Source organism: Ovis canadensis, chromosome X (genome assembly GCF_042477335.2).
Source record: "Ovis canadensis isolate MfBH-ARS-UI-01 breed Bighorn chromosome X, ARS-UI_OviCan_v2, whole genome shotgun sequence".
Taxonomy (NCBI): Eukaryota; Metazoa; Chordata; class Mammalia; order Artiodactyla; family Bovidae; genus Ovis; species Ovis canadensis.
The window spans coordinates 126,796,545-126,820,157 of record NC_091727.1 but is presented as its reverse complement, the minus strand read 5'-3'; the positions used below and the strand labels follow the sequence as shown (position 1 = coordinate 126,820,157).

The 23,613-nt window shown below is 38.2% G+C and overlaps 1 protein-coding gene across 9 annotated transcripts in view; it reads right to left on the bottom strand.

The window, feature by feature from the left end:
- CHRDL1 (chordin like 1) overlaps positions 1 to 23,613 on the bottom strand; it is a 142,742-nt gene that overhangs the window by 93,098 nt on the left and 26,031 nt on the right. For all 9 annotated transcript variants that reach the window (XM_070290914.1, XM_070290917.1, XM_070290920.1 and 6 more), the window contains exon 3: positions 2,321 to 2,433. In XM_070290914.1, coding sequence (XP_070147015.1) covers positions 2,321 to 2,433 — 113 coding nt within the window. The remainder of the gene's footprint in view (positions 1 to 2,320; positions 2,434 to 23,613) is intronic.

Sequence of the window (23,613 nt, the reverse complement as noted above, 5' to 3'; positions counted from 1 at the left end):
TGACTTGGCTCTGTGATGTTTCTACCATTCCCTAGCTCTGCATGTCTCTTCCCAGAGCCTAGTCAGATTTCATAATCACCTGCCCAATGCCATGGAAGGAAGGGATAATGAGTGATGGGTCCCTTGAGCTGTTACCCACCCCTAGGCAAGGAGAGAGCCCTAGCACATGGATTCTGGAGTCCATATAACTCTGCCTTGATCCAGTAAGCTGAGTGCTTCTTCTCCTCACTTCTTTTGCAAGTTAAAATTTTTCTGAGAGGAAGCTAGACTTTGGAATTGAGCTGATTAGCTAGTATGACTAGGGGAGGGGGCGACTGGGTCCTTGTCTGATTTACACTGACAAGATCCCTAGCTCTGACAGCTTTCAGCCATTGCTAGAACAAAGGAAGACCTTGGAAACCAATTTTGCATTAACCTTTTCCATTCATAACTCATTTGAAGCAAGGGTTATATCCATCAGGCTCTGGTGAGGGAAGAGGGTGATGAAGATGATGGAGGGAGAAGATGCATAGCACTTGAGCCATTGGCATTGGGATTATATTAACATTTTCACTGCCCTGCAGAGAGCAAAGCCTCAGTCCCCAAGGGTTAGCTGTCCATTTTCAATGCATTGGGTCAAGAATCTAACGTAATCATACCATACCAGGCATTTACTCAGTCTGTAGATACTCTGTTTAATAACTGCTTTAGCCATTGAAAGATGCAGGCTTCTTTTATCCAAATTTGAATAACCTTACCACAACTGTTTTTCTTTTCTTGCATACTTCCTAGAATACATTTTTGGAGCACTACATTTGGAAACACCACGGAGCCTCCTTATATGTCACACTCCTCAGAGCCAGGTGGTATCATCTTGAAGTAAGATCACCAGAGCACATCAGAAACTACTCCACCTGGCTGAGGTCAAACTGATTCCTTCTTAATGCTTTACATTGGTTTCTGTTCTAGAGCTAATACATTAATAAAAATAATAACCATAATGATGGTAATGTTACAGCAGCTAGCATGTCTCAAATATTGACTATGACCAAGCATTGTTTTAATGCACTGACTGAGACAGATTAGTAAATTTAACCCTTGTCATAATCCTATGAAATAGGTAATACCACTATACCATTTTAAAGAAGAAGCTAAAGGAATCTCAGAGAGGTTAAATAACTTGCTTAACATAACACAGCTCAGAAGTGGCAGAGCCAGGGTTGGAAACTTGGTCTGTCTTGATTATAGACCCTGCAGTTTCTTAAGACTACCTGATGTTGCCTAAAGGTTAGGTTTCCATATGCTCAAAATTCTGAAAGCCCAATTTTCTGTTCAAATGGCAAAAGAATCAGGCTTGCAAGTGAGGACTCCTGGGCACTAGTGAGGGGTTTCAGTTGTTCCATGAGGTCTCAAGTGAGAGGCAGGTCTTGAAAATTCTTTCTAATATGTTCAGAATTCTCAATTCTCAAGGCCGAGTATAAAGTCTCTTTTCCCAGTTGTCCTAGTACATTGGTTCTCCATCAGGAACCACTTTGCTCTCCAAGTAACCTTGGGCATGTCCTGAGATATTTTTGGTTGCCACAACTGGGGTGGATCCTACTGGCTTCTAGTGGATAGAGGCCAGGGGTGCTGTTAAATATCTCACAATACACAGGACAGCTCCCCACAACAAGAAATTATCTGTCCCTAAATATCAAGAGTATAGAGGCTGAGAAACCCTGGCTTAGCATATGACAGAAGAGGCTTGTTCAGAAAGATGGACTGTAGCTGTGGTCCTGGGTCATGGCCATGGGACTACCTGCTTTGTCTACTGCAAAGCTATCCAAATGCCTCTTTGAGTGACTGGACAGGAGCCAAGGCAAAGCCAAGAGGACTCTAATCCTCACCAGGTACAGGCCAAGATTTCAGCACCTCAGTCCTATTAGTAATTATAGTCATTCACTGAAACCACATAAAATATACTCTTCCAGTGAACCAGTTTATAATCTATCCTAATCTCCTAGATAATGGCCAGTCTTGAAAATGATATTAAAAAACAATGTTGTCTTATGATCCAGGCATTATATTGAGCTTTTTCCTGCACTCTACTTTTTCCATGTCTTACATCATTCGGCTAAGAGACCGCTTAAGTATCTACAGCAAATACTCAGTGAGATCCCATGAATATCAAGCCAAAAAGCAATAGAAGAAAAAGACAAGAGATGTGTATTTTTCCTTGCAATCTGCCTCCTTACTTCTTTTAGGTTTTTAATCACTAATGCTCCCAGGACATCTAGGCACTTGAGAGCATGTCTGCCTGCTGAAGAGCAAAGCAGAAATCACATGCCATTGGGGACTGTACCTCAGAGCAGATACAGTTGACGCAGTAAACCAACCCATAAGGTTCCAGGTAAGGATGCCATCTCTCACCCACTCTGTACTTCTTGTCTTGAAACACACAATATGTCTCTGAATCTGTGAGGAAGGAGATGGAGAATATGCTGGTTAGAAAACATAGCCCAATCACAAAATCGAGAGCAATCACAGGTTCCATCCATTTTAGTTTACATCAAGGAAAGAGGCATAGACGATACTTACAGAACCCCTACAACGGGCTCAGTGTTTTATATGCTTTCCTTATTTGATTTTACAATGACCCAGTAAGGTTGGCATTGATGATCCAATTGAAATGAAAAGACAGATAAGCAAGAAACAGGGAAAAGATATTTCCAACATATAAAGTATTAATATAAATACAGTATTAGTATCTGGAATATTTTCTTTCTTAAATTTAAACTTATTTATTTTAATTGGAGGCTAATTACTTTACAATATTGTCTTGGTTTTGCCATACATTGACATGAATCTGCCACATGTGTACACGTGTTCCCTATCCTGAAACCCCCTCCCACCTCCCTCCCCATACCATCCTCTGGGTCATCCCAGTGCACCAGCCCCAAGCATCCTGTATCATGCATCGAACCTGGACTGGCGATTTGTTTCATATATGATAATATACAGGTTTCAATGCCATTCTCCCAAATAATCCCACCCTCTCCCTCTCCCACAGAGTCCAAAACACTGTTCTATAAGTCTGTGTCTCTTTTGCTGTCTCACATACAGGGTTATCGTTACCATCTTTCTAAATTCCATACATATGCGTTAGTATACTGTATTGGTGTTTTTCTTTCTGGCTTACTTCACTCTGTATAATAGGCTCCAGTTTCATCCACCTCATCAGAACTGATTCAAATGTGTTCTTTTTAATGGCTGAGTAATATTCCATTCTGTATATGTACCACTGCTTTCTTATCCACTCATCTGCTGATGGACATCTAGGTTGCTTCCATGTCCTGACTATTGTAAATAGTGCTGCTATGAACATGGGGTACACGTGTCTCTTTCATTTCTGGTTTCCTCACTGTGTATGCCCAGTAGTGGGATTGCTGGGTCAAGTGAAGAGGAGCTAAAAAGCCTCTTGATGAAAGTGAAAGAGGAGAGTGAAAAAGTTGGCTTAAAGCTCAACATTCAGAAAACTAAGATCATGGCATCCGGTCCCATCACTTCATGGGAAATAGATGGGGAAACAGTAGAAACAGTGTCAGACTTTATTTTTTGGGGGCTCCAAAATCACTGCAGATGGTGACTGCAGCCATGAAATTAAAAGACGCTTACTCCTTGGAAGAAAAGTTATGACCAACCTAGATAGTATATTCAAAAGCAGAGACATTACTTTGCCAACAAAGGTCCATCTAGTCAAGGCTATGGTTTTTCCTGTGGTCATGTATGGATGTGAGAGTTGGACTGTGAAGAAGGCTGAGTGCCGAAGAATTGATGCTTTTGAAGTGTGGTGTTGGAGAAGACTCTTGAGAGTCCCTTGGACTGCAAGGAGATCCAACCAGTCCATTCTGAAGGAGATCAGCCCTGGGATTTCTTTGGAAGGAATGATGCTAAAGCTGAAGCTCCAGTACTTTGGCCACCTCATGCGAAGAGTTGACTCATTAGAAAAGACTGATGCTGGGAAGGATTGGGGGCGGGTGGAGAAGGGGACGACAGAGGATGAGATGGCTGGATGGCATCACTGACTTGATGGACGTGAGTCTGAGTGAACTCCGGGAGATGGTGATGAACAGGGAGGCCTGGCGTGCTGTGATTCATGGGGTCGCAAAGAGTCGGACACGACTGAGCGACTGAACTGAACTGAACTGAACTGAAGGCATTTCTATTTCCAGTGTTTTAAGGAATCTCCATACTGTTCTCCATAGTGGCTGAACTAGTTTGCATTCCCACCAACAGTTTAAGAGGGTTCCCTTTTCTCCATACCCTCTCCAGCATTTATTGCTTGTAGACTTTTGGATCACAGCCATTCTGACTGGCATGAAATGGTACAGCATTGTGGTTTTGATTCGCATTTCTCTGATAATGAGTGATGTTGAGCATCTTTTCATGTGTTTGTTAGCCATCTGTATGTCTTCTTTGGAGAAATGTCTGTTTAGTTCTTCAGCCCATTTTTTGATTCGGTCGTTTATTTTTCTGGAATTGAGTTGCAGGAGTTGCTTGTATATTTTTGAGATTAGTTCTTTGTCAGTTGCTTCATTTGCTATTATTTTCTCCCATTCTGAAGGCTGTCTTTTCACCTTGCTTATGGTTTCCTTAGTGGTGTAGAAGCTTTTAATTTTAATTAGGTCCCATTTGTTTATTTTTGCTTTTATTTCCAATATTCTGAGAGGTGGGTCATAGAGGATCCTGCTATGATTTATGTCAGAGAGGGTTTTGCCTATGTTCTCCTCTAGGAGTTGTATAGTTTCTGGTCTTACATTTAGATCTTTAATCCATTTTGAGTTTATTTTTGTGTATGGTGTTAGAAAATGTTCTTCTGCTGCTGCTGCTAAGTCGCTTCAGTTGTGTCCAACTCTGTGCGACCCCAGAGATGGCAGCCCACCAGGCTCCCCCGTCCCTGGGATTCTCCAGGCAAGACTACTGGAGTGGGTTGCCATCTCCTTCTCCAATGCATGAAAGTAAAAAGTGAAAGGGAAGTCGCTCAGTCATGTCTGACTCTTAGCGACCCCATGGACTGCAGCCCACCAGGCTCCTCTGTCCATGGGATTTTCCAGGCAAGAGTACTGGAGTGGGATGCCATTGCCTTCTCCAGAAAGTGTTCTACCTGTTCTACTTTCATTCTTTTACAAGTGGTTGACCAGTTTTCCCAGAACCACTTGTTAAAGAGATTGTCTTTTCTCCATTGTATATTCTTGCCTCCTTTGTCAAAGATAAGGTGTCCATAGGTGCATGAATTTATCTCTGAGCTTTCTATTTCTTTCCATTGATCTATATTTCTGTCTTTGTGCCAGTACCATACTGTCTTGATGACTGTGACTTTGTAGTAGAGCCTGAAGTCAGGCATGTTGATTCCTCCAGTTCCATTCTTCTTTCTCAAGATTGCTTTGGCTATTCCAGGTTTTTTTGTATTTCTATACAAATTGTGAAATTATTTGTTCTAGCTCCGTGAAAAATACCATTGGTAGTTTGAAAGGGATTGCATTGAATCTATAGATTGCTTTGGGTAGTATACTCGTTTTCACTATATTGATTCTTCCAATCCATGAACGCGGTATATTTTCCCATCTATTAGTGTCCTCTTTGATTTCTTTCACCAGTGTTTTATAGTTTTCTATATGTAGGTCTTTTGTTTCTTTAGGTAGATATATTCCTAAGTATTTTATTCTTTTTGTTGCAATGTTGAATGGAATTGTTTCCTTGATTTCTCTTTCTATTTTCTCATTATTAGTGTATAGGAATGCAAGGGATTTCTGTGTGTTGATTTTATATCCTGCAACTTTACTATATTCATTGATTAGCTATAGTAATTTTCTGGTGGAGTCTTTAGGGTTTTCTATGTAGAGGATCATGTCATCTGCAAACAGTGAGAGTTTTACTTCTTCTTTTCCAATTTGGATTCCTTTTATTTGTTTTTGTGCTCTGATTGCTGTGGCCAAAACTTCCAAAACTATGTTGAACAGTAGTGGTGAGAGTGGGCACCCTTGACTAGTTCCTGACTTTAGGGGAAATGCTTTCAATTTTTCACCATTGAGGATAATGTTTGTTGTGGGTTTGTCATATGTAGCTTTTATTATGTTGAGGTATGTTCCTTCTATTCCTGCTTTCTGGAGGGTTTTTATCATAAAAGGATGTTGAATTTTGTCAAAGGCTTTCTCTGCGTCTATTGAGATAATCATATGGCTTTTCTTTTTCAATTTGTTAATGTGGTGTATTACATTGATTGATTTGCAGGTATTGAAGGATCCTTGCATCCCTGGGATAAAGCCCACTTGGTCATGGTGTATGATCTTTTTATGTGTTGTTGGATTCTGATTGCTAGAATTTTGTTAAGGATTTTTGCATCTATGTTCATCAGTGATATTGGTCTGTAGTTTTCTTTTCTGTGGCATCCTTGTCAGGTTTTGGTAATAGGATGATGGTGGCTTCATAGAATGAATCTTGAAGTTTACCTTCCTCTGCAATTTTCTGGAAGAGTTTGAGTAGGATAGGTTTTAGCTCTTCTCTCAATTTTTGGTAGAATTCAGCAATGAAGCTGTCTGGACCTTGGCTTTTGTTTGCTGGAAGATTTCTGATTACAGTTTCAATTTCCTTGCTTGTGATGGGTCTGTTAAGATTTTCTATTTCTTCCTGGTTCAGTTTTGGAAAGTTGTACTTTTCAAAAAATTTGTCCATTTCTTCCACGTTGTCCATTTTATTGGCATATAATTGCTGATAGTAGTCTCTTATGATCCTTTGTATTTCTGTGTTGTCTGTTGTGATCTCTCCATTTTCATTTCTAATTTTATTGATTTGATTTTTCTCCCTTTGTTTCTTGATGAGTCTGGCTAATGGTTTGTCAATTTTATTTATCCTTTCAAAGAACCAGCTTTTGGCTTTGTTGATTTTTTCTATGGTCTCTTTTGTTTCTTTTGCATTTATTTCTGCCCCAATTTTTAAGATTTCTTTCCTTCTACTAACCCTGGGGTTCTTCATTTCTTTCTTTTCTAGTTGCTTTAGGTGTAGAGTTAGGTTATTTATTTCACTTTTTTTTCTTGTTTGTTGAGGTATTCCTGTATTGCTATGAACCTTCCCCTTAGCACTGCTTTTACAGTGTCCCACAGGTTTTGGGTTGTTGTGTTTTCATTTTCATTCATTTCTATGCATATTTTGATTTCTTTTTTGATTTCTTCTGTGACTTGTTGGTTATTCAGCAGCATGTTGTTCAGCCTCCATATGTTGGAATTTTTAATAGTTTTTCTCCTGTAATTGAGATCTAATCTTACTGCATTGTGGTCAGAAAAGATGCTTGGAATGATTTCAGTTTTTTTGAATTTACCACAGCTAGATTTATGGTCCAGGATGTGATCTCTCCTGGAGAAGGTTCCGTGTGCGCTTGAGAAAAAGGTGAAATTCATTGTTTTGGGGTGAAATTCCTATAAATATCAATTAGGTCTAATGGGTCTATCGTATCATTTAAAGTTTGTGTTTCCTTGTTAATTTTCTGTTTGGTTGATCTACCCACAGGTGTGAGTTGGGTATTAAAGTCTCCCACTATTACTGTGTTATTGTTAGTTTCCCCTTTCATACTTGTTAGCACTTGTCTTACATATTGCAGTGCTCCTATGTTGGGTGCAAATATATTTACAAATGTTATATCTTCTTCTTGGATTGATCCTTTGATCATTATGGAGTGTCCTTCTTTGTCTCTTTTCATAGCCTTTGTTTTAAAGTCCATTTCATCTTATATGAGTATTGCTACTCTTGCTTTCTTTTGGTCTCTATTTGCATGGAATATCTTTTTCCAGCCCTTCACTTTCAGTCTGTATGTGTTTCTTATTTTGAGGTGGGTCTCTTGCAGACAACATATATATATAGGGGTCTTGTTTTTGTACGAATTCAGCCAGTCTTTGTCTTTTGGTTGGGGCATTCAACCCATTTATTTTTAAGGTAATTATTGATAAGTATGATCCCATTGCCATTTACTTTATTGTTTTGGGTTCGAGTTTATACACACTTTCTGTGTTTCCTGTCTAGAGAAGATCCTTTAGCATTTGTTGGAGAGCTGGTTTGGTGGTGCTGAATTCTCTCAGCTTTTGCTTGTCTGTAAAGCTTTTGATTTCTCCTTCATATTTGAATGAGATCCTTGCTGGGTACAGTAATCTGGGCTGTAGGTTATTTGCTTTCATCACTTTAAGTATGTTCTGCCATTCCCTCCTGGCCTGAAGAGTTTCTATTGAAAGATCAGCTGTTATCCTTATGGGAATCCCCTTGTGTGTTATTTGTTGTTTCTCCCTTGTTGCTTTTAATATTTGTTCTTTGTGTTTGATCTTTATTAATTTGATTAATATGTGTCTTGGGATTTTTTGCCTTGTGTTTATCCTGTTTGGGACTCTTTGGGTTTCTTGGACTTGGGTGATTATTTCATTCCCCATTTTAGGGAAGTTTTCAACTATTATCTCCTCAAGTATTTTCTCATGGTCTTTTTGTCTTCTTCTTCTGGGACTCCTATGATTCGAATGTTGGGGCATTTAACATTGTTCCAGAGGTCTCTGAGATTGTCCTCATTTCTTTTAATTCACTTTCCCTTTTTCCTCTGTTTCATTTACTTCTACCATTCTATCTTCTACCTCACTTATCCTATCTTCTGCCTCTGTTATTCTACTGTTGGTTCCCTCCAGAGTGTTTTTGATCTCATTTATTACATTATTCATTATATATTGACTTTTTTATTTCTTCTAGGCCCTTATTAAACCTTTCTTGCATCTTCTAAATCCTTGTCTCCAGGCTGTTTATCTGTGATTCCACTTTGTTTTCAAGATTTTGGATCATTTTCACTTATCACTATTTGGAATTCTTTATTAGGTAGATTCCCTATCTCTTCCTCTTTTGTTTGGTTTGGTGGGCATTTATCCTGTTCCTTTACCTGCTGAGTATTTCTCTGCCTTTTCATCTTGTTTATATTGCTGTGTTTCGGGTGGCCTTTCCGTATTCTGGCAGTTTGTGGTTCCTCTTTATTGTGGAGTTTCCTCGCTGTGGGTGCGGTTTGATGGGTGGCTTGTCAAGGTTTCCTGGTTAGGGAAGCTTGTGTTGGTGTTCTGGTGGGTGGAGCTGGATTTCTTCTCTCTGGAGTGCAATTAAGTATCCAGTAGCGAATTATAAGATGTCAGTGGGTTTGGAGTGACTCTGGGCAGCCTGTATATTGAAGCTTGGGGCTATGTTCCAGTGCTTCTGGAGAATTTGTGTGGTATGTCTTGCTCTGGAACTTGTTGGCCCTTGGGTGGTGCTTGGTTTCAGTGTAGGTATGGAGGCATTTGATGAGCTCCTATCAAGTAATGTTCCCTGGAGTCAGGAGTTCTCTGGTGTTCTCAGGATTTGGACTTAAGCCTCCTGCCTCTGGTTTTCCGTCTTATTCTTACAGTATCCTCAAGACCTCTTCATCTCCTTTTGAAGACAATGGGCTGCTTTTCTGGGTGCCTGATGTCTTCTGCTGGCATTCAGAAGTTGTTTTGTGGAATTTACTCAGCGTTCAAATGTTCTTTTGATGGATTTGTGGGGGAGAAAGTGGTCTCCCCATCCTATTCCTCTGCCATCTTAGGACCGCCTCCCTGGAGTATGTTTTTTTGTTTTTGTTTTTTTGCAGTTATACTTTTTAATTTATTTTAACTTTTAAAATGTAAGGTTAATTCTTTTTATTTTATTTTATTTTTTTAATTTTTAATCATTCAAATCAGTAAATAAGGTACCAATCAATCCAACAGAAAAATCATCTAAGGCCATGAGTAGCAATTTAGAGAAGAAATGAGATGAGGCAATAAATCAGAAAAACTGTTCAACTTCATTAGTAATCAGAGATTCAAACTAAAACTAGACTGAGATAAATGCCTCAAGTTGCTTACTGCCTCAAAGACCCTCTGTGATTCTTTCCAGCTTCTCACAAGATAAATTCCAATTTACTTTTCAAATCTTTATTTCCAACTTCTTCAGGACGATGAACTGGGAATCAGAAAACCTGGGTCTGAATCCTAATTAGCTTTAGTTGTGTAGCATTGAGCAAATCATTTGACTCAGTCAACCTCTATTTTCAATGTCTATGAAATATGGATTATATATTTCTAAGCAAATGTGGGAAAATTAGATAAAGCTCTTTGTCAGTTATATGTGCTTAGGTGCTCAGTTGTGTCCAACTCTTTGTGACCCCATGGACTGTAGGCTGCCAGGCTTCTCTGTCCATGGAATTCTCCAGGGAAGAATACTGGAGTAGGTTGCCATTTCCTTCTCCAGAGAAGGAAATTAAAAAGTCAATTATAAAGTGCTACAAAATGTAGAGTAATATTTTATAATAATTGATTATTTTTTAATCAGTGTAGAAAACTGGAAAACACACAAAAACATAGAAAAAAAACCATAAAAATATATGGGAAAAAAAGAAACATTCCATACACACAATTCAAGCCCAAGAAGAAACCACTTTTAATATGCTGGTAATCCCATGGACAGGCTTCCCTGGTGGTTCAGCATTAAAGAATCCGACTGCCAATATATGAGACATGGATTCTATCTCTGGGTCGGGAAGATGCCCTGGAGAAGGAAATTGCAACCTATGCCAGTATTCTGCCTGGTAAATTCCACAGACAGAGGAGCCTGACAGGCTACAGTCCATGGGTTGCAAAACAGTCAGACATGATTGAGTGACTAAACAACAACAAAATTAATAAACAGCCTGTCACTGAAGGGAAATTCGAAAGTATTTTGTACTAAAAGAAAATGAAACATAGTATATCAAAATTAGTGGGATTCAACTAATGAAGTACTTAAAGAGAAATTTATAAGTACGAACAGTCGAAATTGGTGGCTCAGATGGTAAAGCATCTGCCTACAGTGTGGGAGACCTGGGTTCAATCCCTGGGTCAGGAAGATCCTCTGGAGAAAGAAATGGCAACCCAGTCCAGTACTCTTGCCTGGAAAATCCCATGGATGGAGAAGCATAGTAGGCTACAGTCCATGGGGTTGCAAAGAGTCAGACACAACTGAGCGACTTCACTTCACATTTTAGTTCTTCATAGTATAAAAGGGGAACAGTCTCACATCAATGCCTTACAAAACTAGCAAAAGTGGGATAAAATAAACCAAAAGAAAATAGAAGGAATGAATAAGAAAAAGCAGAAGTCAGTGAAATTGAAGACAAAAATCAATAGAAAAAAAATCAATGAAACCAAAACCTGGCTTTCTATGACAATCAGTAAAATTGATAAACTTCTAGCAAGATTAACAAAGAGAGAAGATGCAAATTACTAATATAGGGACAAAAGAGAAGTCTTCATTATAGATTCTACAGATATTAAAAGAATAAAAGGGAGACATTTTGAATAACTTTACACCAGTTAGCTTAATATCTTAGATGAGATGGATGAATTATTTGAAAGACACAATTACCAAAGCTTACTCAAGGAAAGATGAATAATCTGAAGAGTTCTACATCTTCTAAAGAAAGGCAAAAAAAGCAGCATCACCAAAACGATTTTGAAAGAGAAAGATGTTGGAAGATACACACTATGTGATTTCAAGGCAATATAAAAATATAGTTTTAAAGTCAGTGTGGTGTTGGAAAAAGGTTAGAAAAATATGCCAATGGAATAGAATGAAGAGTCAACAAATGGAGAAGGGACCCACATTTATGGGTCTATTGATTTTCAACAAAGATGCAAAGGCCATTCAATGGAGAAAAAATAGCCTTTCAACAAATGCTGCTGGACTATTTGGACAATCATAGGCAAAACATAAAATAATAAGAACTTTACATCTCATTAATTTTGTGGTTGAAAGTGAAATCGCTCAGTCGTGTCTGACTCTTTGTGATCCCATGGACTGTAGTCTACCAGGCTTTTCTGTCCATGGGATTCTCCTGGCAAGAGTGCTGGAGTGGGTTGCCATTTCCTTCTCCAGGGGATCTTCCTGACTCAGGGATTGAACCCAGGTCTCCTGCATTGCAGGAGATGCTTTACCCTCTGAGCCACCAGGGAAGCCCTTATATCTCATGCCATCTACAAAAATTAACTCAAGATGTATCATAGACACACTTTAATGTAAACCCCAATACTTTGAAACTTCTAAAAGAAAATACAGGAGACTATAGTTGTGATCTTAGGTTAGGTGAAGAGTTCTTAGATATGACACCAAAAGTACAATTCATAAAATAAATTTTGTAAAATAAGAATTCATCAAAATTAAGAACTTCTGCTTTTGAAAAACGTTAAGAGAATAAAAAGGAAAGCCACTAACTAGAAGAAATTATTTGCAAATCACATTACTGATACAGGACTTTTACCCAGGATACACAGTTTCCCTGGTGGAGCAGTGGTAAAGAATCCACCTGCCAATGCAGGAGACGTAAGAGACGTGGGTTTGATCTCTGGGTTGGGAAGATCTCCTGGAGGAGAAAATGGCAACCCACTCCAGTATTCTTGCCTGGGAAATCCCATGGACAGAGGAGCCTAGTGGGCTACAGTCCCTGGAGTCGCAAAGAGTCAGACATGAGTGGGTGACTGAGCACAAACACATTCAGAAAATATTAAGAAATCTCAAAACTTAAGAATAAGGAAACCAACAACCCAATTAAAAAATGGGATTAAAATCTGAATAGACACTTCACCAAGGAAGGTTCACAAATGTCACACACACATCATTAGTTATCAGGGAAATGAAAATTTGAAACCATGAGGACATATCATGAAAATTGAAACCATGAGGACTGACTTATTAGACTGGATAAATTCAAAAAATCTGAATATACTAAGTGCTGGTGAGGAAGTGAAGCAACTGTAGCTCTCCTTATACAATATGGTTGTAAAACAACTTGGCAGTTTCTTCTAAAGTTAAATACACCCTTAACTATACCACTCAGCAATCCCACACCTAGGTATTTTTCCAACTAAAACAAAACATATATTCAAACCAAAATCTGTACTATATGTTTAAAATGGATTTATTCAGTCTGAAAAACCTGAGAGCAACATAAACGTCCTTCAACTGATGAATTTTAAAACATGCAAATGGAAGAATATTATTCAGCAATATAAAGAAATGAAAGACTGATACAGAAAAACATGGATGACCCTCAAAGGCATTATGCTAGACGAAAAAAGCCAGATTCAAAGTCTACATACTGTATGTGTTTTGGTCACTCAGTTGTGTCCGACTCTTTGCAACCCTGTGAACTGTAGCCCACCAGGCTTCTCTGTCCATGAAGATTCTCCAGGCAAGAATACTGGAGTGGACTGTCATGCCTTCCTCCAGGGGATCTTCCCAACCCAGGGACTGAACCCAGGCCTCCTGAATTGCATGCAGATTCTTTGCCATCTAAGCCACCAGGGAAGCCCTACATACTGCATGATTGTAATAAATTATTTTTAATCTGGACAAGGTACAGAAAAAAAGATCAGGAGTTGCCAAGGACTAGGGTGGGAGAAGGATTTTACTATAAAGGGATACAGAGTAAATTTTGAGAGTGATGGAGCTTATATCTTGACTATGGTGGTACCATTAGTCAAAATTCACAAAACTGTACTCTGTGGGTTGGGAAGATCCCTTGGAGGGTGAAAAAAGGGTGAATTATTAAATTTTATTTATGTTTTAACTTTTACAATTGAGATAAAATTTACATATAACCTTGTACTAGTTTTAGGTGTATTTAAAAGGGTGATTTTGCTGTATGTGAATTATACTATAATAAGACAATTAAAAAGAAACATATAGAGCAAAGAAAAATCATACAAAATTCTACCACCAGGAGATTTTTAAAAAATTGTATTGACTTATTTATTCATTTTATTTTTTGGCTGTGCTGGATCTTCGTTGCTGTGCACGGGCTTTCTCCAGTTACAGTGAGCACCGGCTACTCTCTTCTTTAGAGCATGTGCTCTAGGTGTGCTGGCTCAGTAGTTAAGACATGTGGACCTAATTGCCCCATGGCATGTGGGATCTTCACGACCCAGATAATCATGATGATGTGATCACTAATCTAGAGCCAGACATCTTGGAATGTGAAGTCAAGTGGGCCTTAGAAAGCATCACTACAAACAAAGCTAGTGGAGGTGATGGAATTTCAGTTGAGCTGTTTCAAACCCTGAAAGATGATGCTGTGAAAGTGCTGCACTCAATATGCCAGCAAATTTGGAAAACTCAGCAGTGGCCACAGGACTGGAAAAGATCAGTTTTCATTACAATTCCAAAGAAAGGAAATAGCAAAGAATGCTCAAACTATCTCACAATTGTACTCATCTCACATGCTAGTAAAGTAACGCTCAAAATTCTCCAAGCCAGGCTTCAGCAACACGTGAACCGTGAACTCCCTGATGTTCAGGCTGGTTTTAGAAAAGGCAGAGGAACCAGAGATCAAATTGCCAACATCTGCTGGATCATGGAAAAAGCAAGAGAGTTCCAGAAAAACATCTATTTCTGCTTCATTGACTATGCCAAAGCCTTTGACTGTGTGGATCACAATAAACTGTGGAAAATTCTGAAAGAGATGGGAATGCCAGACCACCTAACCTGCCTCTTGAGAAATCTGTATGCAGGTCAGGAAGCAACAGTTAGAACTGGACATGGAACAACAGACTGGTTCCAAACAGGAAAAGGAGTATGTCAAGGATGTATATTGTCACCCTGCTTATTTAACTTCTATGCAGAGTACATCATGAGAAACGCTGGACTGGAAGAAACACAAGCTGGAATCAAGATCGCCGGGAGAAATATCAATAACCTCAGATACGCAGATGACACCACCCTTATGGCAGAGAGTGAAGAGGAGCTAAAAAGCCTCTTGATGAAAGTGAAAGAGGAGAGTGAAAAAGTTGGCTTAAAGCTCAACATTCAGAAAACAAAGATCATGGCATCCGGTCCCATCACTTCATGGGAAATAGATGGGGAAACAGTAGAAACAGTGTCAGACTTTATTTTTTTGGGCTCCAAAATCACTGCAGATGGTGACTGCAGCCATGAAATTAAAAGACACTTACTCCTTGGAAGAAAAGTTATGACCAACCTAGACAGTATATTCCAAAGCAGAGACATTACTTTGCCGACTAAGGTCCGTCTAGTCAAGGCTATTGTTTTTCCTATGGTCATGTATGGATGTGAGAGTTGGACTGTGAAGAAGGCTGAGTGCTGAAGAATTGATGCTTTTGAACTGTGGTGTTGGAGAAGACTCTTGAGAGCCCCTTGGACTGCAAGGAGATTCAACCAGTCCATTCTGAAGGAGATCAACCCTGAGATTTCTTTGGAAGGAATGATGCTAAAGCTGAAGCTCCAGTACTTTGGCCACCTCATGTGAAGAGTTGACTCATTAGAAAAGACTGATGCTGGGAGGGACTGGGGGCAGGAGAAGGGGACGACCAAGGATGAGATGGCTGGATGGCATCACTGACTCGATGGACGTGAGTCTGAGTGAACTCCAGGAGATGGTGATGGACGGCGAGGCCTGGCGTGCTGCGATTCATGGGGTTGCAAAGAGTCAGACATGACTGAGCGACTGAACTGACTGACTGAACTGATGTGGGATCTTCCTGGACCAAGGGTTGAACCCATGTCTCCTGCACTGCAAGGCAGATTCTTAACCACTGGACCACCAGGAAAGCCCATAAAACAACCACTTTTGATGTTCTGGTAATAGTCCTCTAGTCTTTATTTTCCTGTTTTTAAATTAATAGACTTTATTTCTTAGAGCAGTTTTAGGTTTATCAAAAAAATAAGTAGAAAGTACATCAGTTCAGTTCAGTTCAATTCAGTTCAGTTCAGTCGCTCAGTCGTGTCCAACTCTTTGCGACCCCATGAATTGCAGCACGCCAGGCCTCCCTGTCCATCACCAACTCCTGGAGTTCACTCAGATTCACGTCTATTGAGTCAGTGATGCCATCCAGCCATCTCATCCTCTGTCGTCCCCTTCTCCTCCTGCCCCCAATCCCTCCCAGCATCAAAGTACATAAAGTGCTCATATTTCCCCTGTTCACATCACCCCCTCTTTTTCCTGGCATTAACATCTTGCATTAGTGCCATACGTTTGTTCAAATTAATGAACAGATACTTGATATATTAACTACATAGTTTACATGAGAGCATATTCTGTATAGGTCTATGTGTTATGACAAATGTATAAATGACATATATCTGCCATTACAGTATCATACAGAACAGTTTCACTGCCCTAAACATGCCCATACTCTGCCTATTCATCTTCCCCTGCCTCCATTCCCACAACTTCTAAAAACCACTGACTTTCTACTGTCTCTATAGTTTTGTCTTTTCCAAGATGTCATATAGTTGGAATCATAGGGTATGCAGACTTTTTAGACCGTCTTATTTCACCTAACAATATACATTTAAGATTCCTCTAAGCTTTTTCAAGGCTTGACAGTTCATTTATCATTGAATAATATCCCACTGTATAGATGTACAGCTTGTTTATCAACTCACCTATTAAAGGACATATTGCTTCTGTGCTTAGTCACTCAATCATGTCTGATGCTTTGTGACCCCGTGGATTATAGCCTGCCAGGCTCCTCTGTCCATGGCCAGGCAAGAATACTGGAGTGGGTTGCCATGCCCTTCTCCAGGGGACCTTCTCAACCCAGGGATTGAACCCAGGTCTCCTGCATTGCAGGCAGATTCTTTATCATTTGAGCCACCAGAGAAGGACAACTTGGTTGCTTCCAACTTTTGAAAATGAAATGAATTGATAATTCATTTGCATGATACCTGGAAGTATGATTGCTGGGTTTTAGAGTAAGACTATATCTAGCTCTTTAAGAAACTGCCAAACTGTCTTCTAAAGTGACTATACTATCTTGCATTCCCATCAGCAATGAATGAAAGTTCCTACTGCTCCACATTCTTATCAGTATTCTCTTGTTGGCTGTATTTTGGGTATTAGCCATTCTAACAGGTGTGTAGTGGTATCTCATCTGTTGTTTTAATTCCAATCCCCTAATGATATTTAATATTGAGCATCTTTTCATATACTTATTTGCCACCCATGTATCTTCTTTGGTGCACTATCTGTTTAGTTCTGTTGCCCATTTATTAATTGGGTTGTTTATTTTCTTACTGTTGAGCTTTAACAGTTATTTGTATATTTCAATACAAGTCCTCTATCAGACATGCATTTTGCAAATATTTTCCTTCAGTCTGTGGCTTGTCTTTTCACTCTCTTAACAGTATCTTTTGCATAGCAAAATTCATTACTTGTAATGAAATCCAATTCATCAACTTTTTTTCTTGCATGGAGCATACTTTTGGTGTATCTGAAAACTCATTACAAAACCCAAGATCACCTAGATTTTTCTCCTTTGTTATTTTCTGGAAGTTTTATAGTTTTGCATTTTACATTTAGATCTGTAATCCATTTTTAAAGTGTTTTTAATGGTCATTTTTTTTACATGGAGATGTCTAGTTGTTTCAGCACCATTTCTTGAAAAGATTATCCTTTTTCCAATGAATTGTCCTTGCTCCTTTTGTCAAAGATCAGTTGACTATATTTGTGTGGGTCTATTTCTGGGCATTCTATTATGCTGCACTGATCCATTTGTCTATTCTTTCAACAACATCACATTATGTTAAGTACTATAGCTTTATAGCAAGTCTTGAACTTGGGTAGCATCAGTTCTCTAACTTTGTTGAGGTTCTTCAATATTGTGTTGACAATTCTGATTAAGACCTTTCCATATAAACTTTAGAGTTAACTTTGTTAATTTCCACAAGGTAAGTTCAGTTCAGTTCAACTCAGTCCCTCAGTCCTGTCGCACTCTTTGAGACCCCATGGAAGGCAGCATGCTAGGCCTCCCCGTCCATCACCAACTCCCAGAGTTTACTCAAACCCATGTCGATTGAGTATGTGATGCCATCCAACCATCTCATCCTCTCCCATCCCCTTCTCCTCCTGCCCTCACTCTTTCCCAGCATCAGGGGCTTTTCTAATGAGTCAGTTCTTTGCATCAGGTGGCCAAAGTATTGGAGTTTCAGCTACAGCATCAGTCCTTCCAATAAATGTTCAGGACTGATTCCTTTAGGATGGATTGGTTGGATTTCCTTGCAATCCAAGGGACTCTCAAGAGTCTTCTCCAACACCATAGTTTAAGAGCATTAATTCTTTGGTGTTCAGCTTTCTTTATAATCCAACTCTCACATCCCTACATGACTACTAGAAAAACCATAGCTTTGACTAGACGAACCTTTGTTGGCAAAATAATGTTTCTGCTTTTTAATATGCTGTCTAGGTTCATCATAACTTTTCTCCCAAGGAGGAAGTGTCTTTTAATTTCATGGCTGCAGTCACCATCTGCAGTGATTTTGGAACCCCCCAAAATAAAGTCTGTCATTGTTTCCACTGTTTCCCTACCAATTTTCCATGAAGCAATGGGACCAGATACCATGATCTTTGCTTTCTGAATGTTGAGTTTTAAGCCAACCTTTTCACTCTCCTCTTTCCCTTTCATCAAGAGGCTCTTTAGTTCACTTTCTGCCATAAGGGTGGTGTCATCTGCATATCTGAGGTTATTGATATTCTCCTGGCAATCTTGATTCCAGCTTGTGCTTCATCCAGCCCAGCATTTTTCATGATGTACTACTCTGCATATAAGTTAAATAAGCACGGTGACAGTATACAGCCTTGATGTACTCCTTTCCTGATTTGGAACCAGTCTGTTGTTCCATGTCCAGTTCTCACTGTTGCTTCTTGACCCAGTTCTCACTGTTGCTTCTTGACCCACATACAGATTTCTCAGGAGGCAGGTAAGGTGGTCTGGTATTCCCATCTCTTTCAGAATTTTCCAGTTTGTTGTGATACACACAGTCAAAGGCTTTGGTATAGTCAATAAAGCAGAAATAGATGCTTTTCTGGAACTCTCTTGGTTTTTCAATGATCCAACAGATGTTGACAATTTGATCTCTGGTTCCTCTGCCTTTTCTAAATCCAACTTGAACATCTGCAAGTTCACAGTTCACATACTGCTGAAGCCTGGCTTGGAGAATTTTGAACTTTACTTTGCTAGCGGGTGAGATGAGTGCAATTGTGCGGTAGTTTGAGCATTCTTTGGCATTGTCTTTCTTTGAGTTTGGAATGAAAACTGACCTTTTCCAGTCCTGTGGCCACTGCTGAGTTTTCAAAATTTGCTGGCATATTGAGTGCAGCACTTTCACAGTATTATCTTTTAGGATTTGAAATAGCTCAACTGAAATTCCATCACCTCCACTAGCCTTGTTTGTAATGATGCTTCCTAAGGCCCACTTGATTTCACATTTCTGGATGTCCACAAGGTAAACTGCTGGGATTTTGAATGTTATTGAATCTATAGATCAAGTCATGAACTACTAATATCTTAACAATATTGAGTCCTTCTGTCCATGAACATGGAGTTTCTTTCCAGTTATTTGATATCTCTCCTGAGAGTTTTATAGTTTTCTTCATATAGATTTTATATACATTTTGCTAAATTTATATCAAAGTATTTCACTTTCTGGTGCTAACATAAATGGTATTGTGTTTTTAATTATATATTCCAATTGTTCATTAATGGTATATAGGAAAGCAATTGACTTTCATATATTAAGTTCATATTCTTAAACCTTACTCTAATGGCTCATTAATTTTAGGAGGGCTTTTTTTTTTTGGTTGATTTTTTTGAATTTTAAAATAATCATGTCATCTGCTAGCAAAGGTAGTTTTATTTCTTCCTTCCAAATATGTATGCACTTTATTTCCATTTCCCATCTTACTGCATTAGTTAGGACTTCCAATACAACACTGAGTAGGAATGGTGAGAAACACCACCTTTGCCTTATTCTTGATCTTAGGCCAAAACATTTAGCTTCTCTCTGTTAAGTATTATATTAGTGGTAGATTTTTTTTTTATAGATGTTCTTTATGAAGTTGAAGAAGTCTTCACTCTATTCTCATTCACTGTATGGTGTTCACTTTTGTCAAGTGATTTTTCTGCATGTATTGATATAATTGAGTAGTTTTTCTTTTTCAGCCTATTGATGTGATGGATTATATTAATTGATTTTTGGATGATGAAACAGCCTGGAAAAAAATCCCACTTGACTAGATTTTTCCTACATTGCTAGATTCAATTTGCTAATATTTTGTTGAGGATTTTTGCATGGGAGATATTAATCTGTAGTTCCTTTCTTACAATGTCTTTGTCTGGTTTTGGTATTAGGGTAATATTGGTCTCATAGAATGAATTAGGGAGTGCTCTCTCTCTCTGCTTACATCTTCTGAAACTGATTGTAGAGTACTGGTATTATGTCCTTAAATGTTTGGGAGAATTCAACAGTTAATTACCTGGGCATGGTGCTTTCTGTTTTGAAAGAGTATTAACTTCTTTAACAGACATAAGCCTATTCAGATTGTCTATTTTGTTTCATATGAGTTTTGATTGGTTCTATCTTCCCAGATATTGGTAAGGTATTGCCCAGGTTATCATATTATTGGCATGGAATTGTGCATATTTTATGACTGTTCTGGTGGTAGTGATGGCCTTTTTTTCATTTCTGAAATTAGTAATTTGTGCCTTCTTTTTTAGTTAATCTGACTAGAGGTTTATCTATTTTATTGATCTTTTCAAAGAACCAGACTTTGGTTTCATTGGTTTTACTCTTGTTTTCCTGGTATAACTTTCATTGATTTCTGCTTTAATGTTTTAAGATTTTTTTTTCTTCTGCTTACTTTGGGTTTGACTTGCTCTTCTTTTTCTAGTTTCCTAAGGCGGAAGCTGAGACTATTGATATCAGGTCTTTTTCTCTAATATATTAATTCTATGCTATAACTTTTCCTCTAAGCACTGCTTAGAATTTGTATAAATTATATTTTTATTTTCACATAATCCAAAATATGTTTAAACTTCACTTGAGACTTCTTTGGCCTATGTGCTATTTGGAAGTATATTGTTTAATCTCTAAATATTTTGACATTTTTACAGGTATCTTTCTGCTATTGATTTTTTAGTCTAATTCTACTATGTTCTGAGAGCACACTGATATAATTTATATTCTTGTAAGTTTTGTTAGGATCTGTTTTATGACCCATGAGTGTGGTCCATCTTGATGAATGTTCCATTGAGCTGGAGAAGAATGTGTATTCTTCTGTTGTTGGATGAAATACTCTGCAGATGACAATTAGATTCCATTGACTGATGGTGTTCAGTTCAGTTCAACTATACCATTATTAACTTTCTGCATGCTGGATCTGTTGATTACTAATAGAGGGGTTTTAAACTCTCTAATTAAAATAGTGGACTTGTCTGTATCTTCTTGCAGTACTATCCATTTTTGCACCATGTATTTTGATGCTCTGTTAGGTATACACATAATTTTCCTTGCTCTGAAGTCTGCTTTGTCTAAAACTAATATAGTTACTTCCACTTTCATCTGATTAGTGTGTTAGCATGTTATATCTTTTTCCATCCTTTTACTTTTCAAAATTTGTTTATTTTTAATTGGAGGATATTTTTTAGCATCCTTTTACTTTTAATCTATATATATCTTTACATTTAAAGTGTGTAGATAACATATAGTTGGGTCTAATTTTTCTTATAATCCACTTGGATACTCTGTCTTTTAATTAGTATATATAGACCATTCACATTTAAAGTGATTATTGATACAGCTGGGTTAATACTGACAATATCCATAATTATTTTCTACTCATTTTCCTTGATTTTTTCCTTATGTGTGTGTATTCCACTCTTCCTCTGCTTTCTATGGCTTTATTTGAGCATTTCCTATTATTTTCTCTCTTTCTTAGTATATCAATCATACTCATCTTTTTAATTAGTAGTAGTCATAGAGTTTACAATACACATTTACACAAATCTAAATCAACTTTCAAATGACACTATACTGCTTCACAGGCACTGCAAGTACTTTGTAGTAGAGTACATCCTTTATAAAATCACTGTCATTCATTTCACTTTTCCATAAACTATAATTATTCAGTACACTGTTGCTATTATTATTTTGAACAAACTTTATTCTGTTAGGTTAAGAATAAGAAAAATAAAAGATTTCACTTTACCTTCATTTATTCCTTCTTTAACACTCTTCCCTTCTTTATATAGATCTGAGTTTCTGACATTATTTTCATTTTTCTTAAAGAATTTAACATTTCTTGTGAGGCAGGTCAATTGGTGAAAAATTCCTTCAATTTCTGTTTGTCTGAGAAAATATTTCTCATTCACTTTTGAAGCATAGTTTTGCTGGATACAGAAATGTGGGTTGATGGATTTTTTCTTTCAAAAATTTAAGTGCTTCATTCTACTCTCTTACTGCTTGCATGGTTTCTGAAGAAAAAGTGAAAGTGAAGTCGCTCAGTCGTGTCCGACTCTTCACAACCCCATGGATTATATCCTACCAGGCTCCTCTGTCCATGGAATTTTCCAGGCAAGAGTACTGGCCTCGTTCCTCTATATGTAATGTGTTTTTCCTCTTTTAAGATTTTCTCTTTGCCTTTGGTTTTCTGCAGTTTAAATATGATATGTCTAGGTATAAGTTTTCTCACATGTATCCTGCTTTGTGTTCTCTGGGCTTCTTGGATTTGTGCTTTGGTGTTTGCCATTGCTTTTGGAAAATTCTCAGCCATTATTATTTCACTCATTATTTCTTTTTCCTTTCTTTCATCTCCTTCTGTCATTCCTATTATATACATGTGACACTTTTTGTAATTTTCCCACAGTACTTGAATATTCTATTGAATTTAATCACATTTTCAGTTTGGGACATTTCTCTTGGCATATTACATTTATTTATTTATTTATGGTTGTGCTAGGTCTTCGTTGCTGCCTGGGCTTTTTTCTAGTTGTGACAAGCAGGGAGCTACTCTTTGTTGCAATACGTGGTCTTCTCATTGCTGCGGCTTCTCTCGCTGCAGAGCATGGGCCCTAGGGCATGTGGGCTTCAGTAGCTGTGGCATATGGCCTCAGTAGCTGCAGTTTCCAGGCTCTGAACAGAGGCCCAATAGTTGTGACACATGGGCTTAGCTGCTTGCTCTGCAGCATTTTCCCAGATGCTGGGAAAAAAATCTGTGGGATTTTCTCAGATCAAGGATCAAACCTGTGTCTCCAGGATTGGCAGGCAGATTCTTTACCACTGAGCCACCAGGGAAGCCCTTTGCCATATCTTTAGATGACTTATTCTTTCTTCAGTCATGTCCAGTGTGCTGATGAGTTCATCAAAAGCATTCTTCATTTTTGTTACAGTGTTTTTGATTTCTCACATTTCCTTTTGATTCTTATTTTTCACCTCTCTCTACATTGCCCATATATGCTTACATCTTGCCTCCTTTTTTCATTAGAGTTCTCAACACATTAATCTTATTTATTTTAAATTCCAAGTCTGATAATTTCAAAATATTTGCCATATCTGAGCCTGGTTCTGATGCTTGATTTGTCTCTTCAGATTGATTTTTTTTTTTTTTTTTTTTGCCTTTTAGCATGCCCAGTAATTTTTTGTTGAAACTCAGACATGACGTACTGAGTAAAAGTAACTGAGGTAAATGGAGCGTTAGTGTGAGGTCTTATGTTAATCTGTCTAGGAGTTAGGCTAGTTTTACTGTTTTTTGTAGCCATG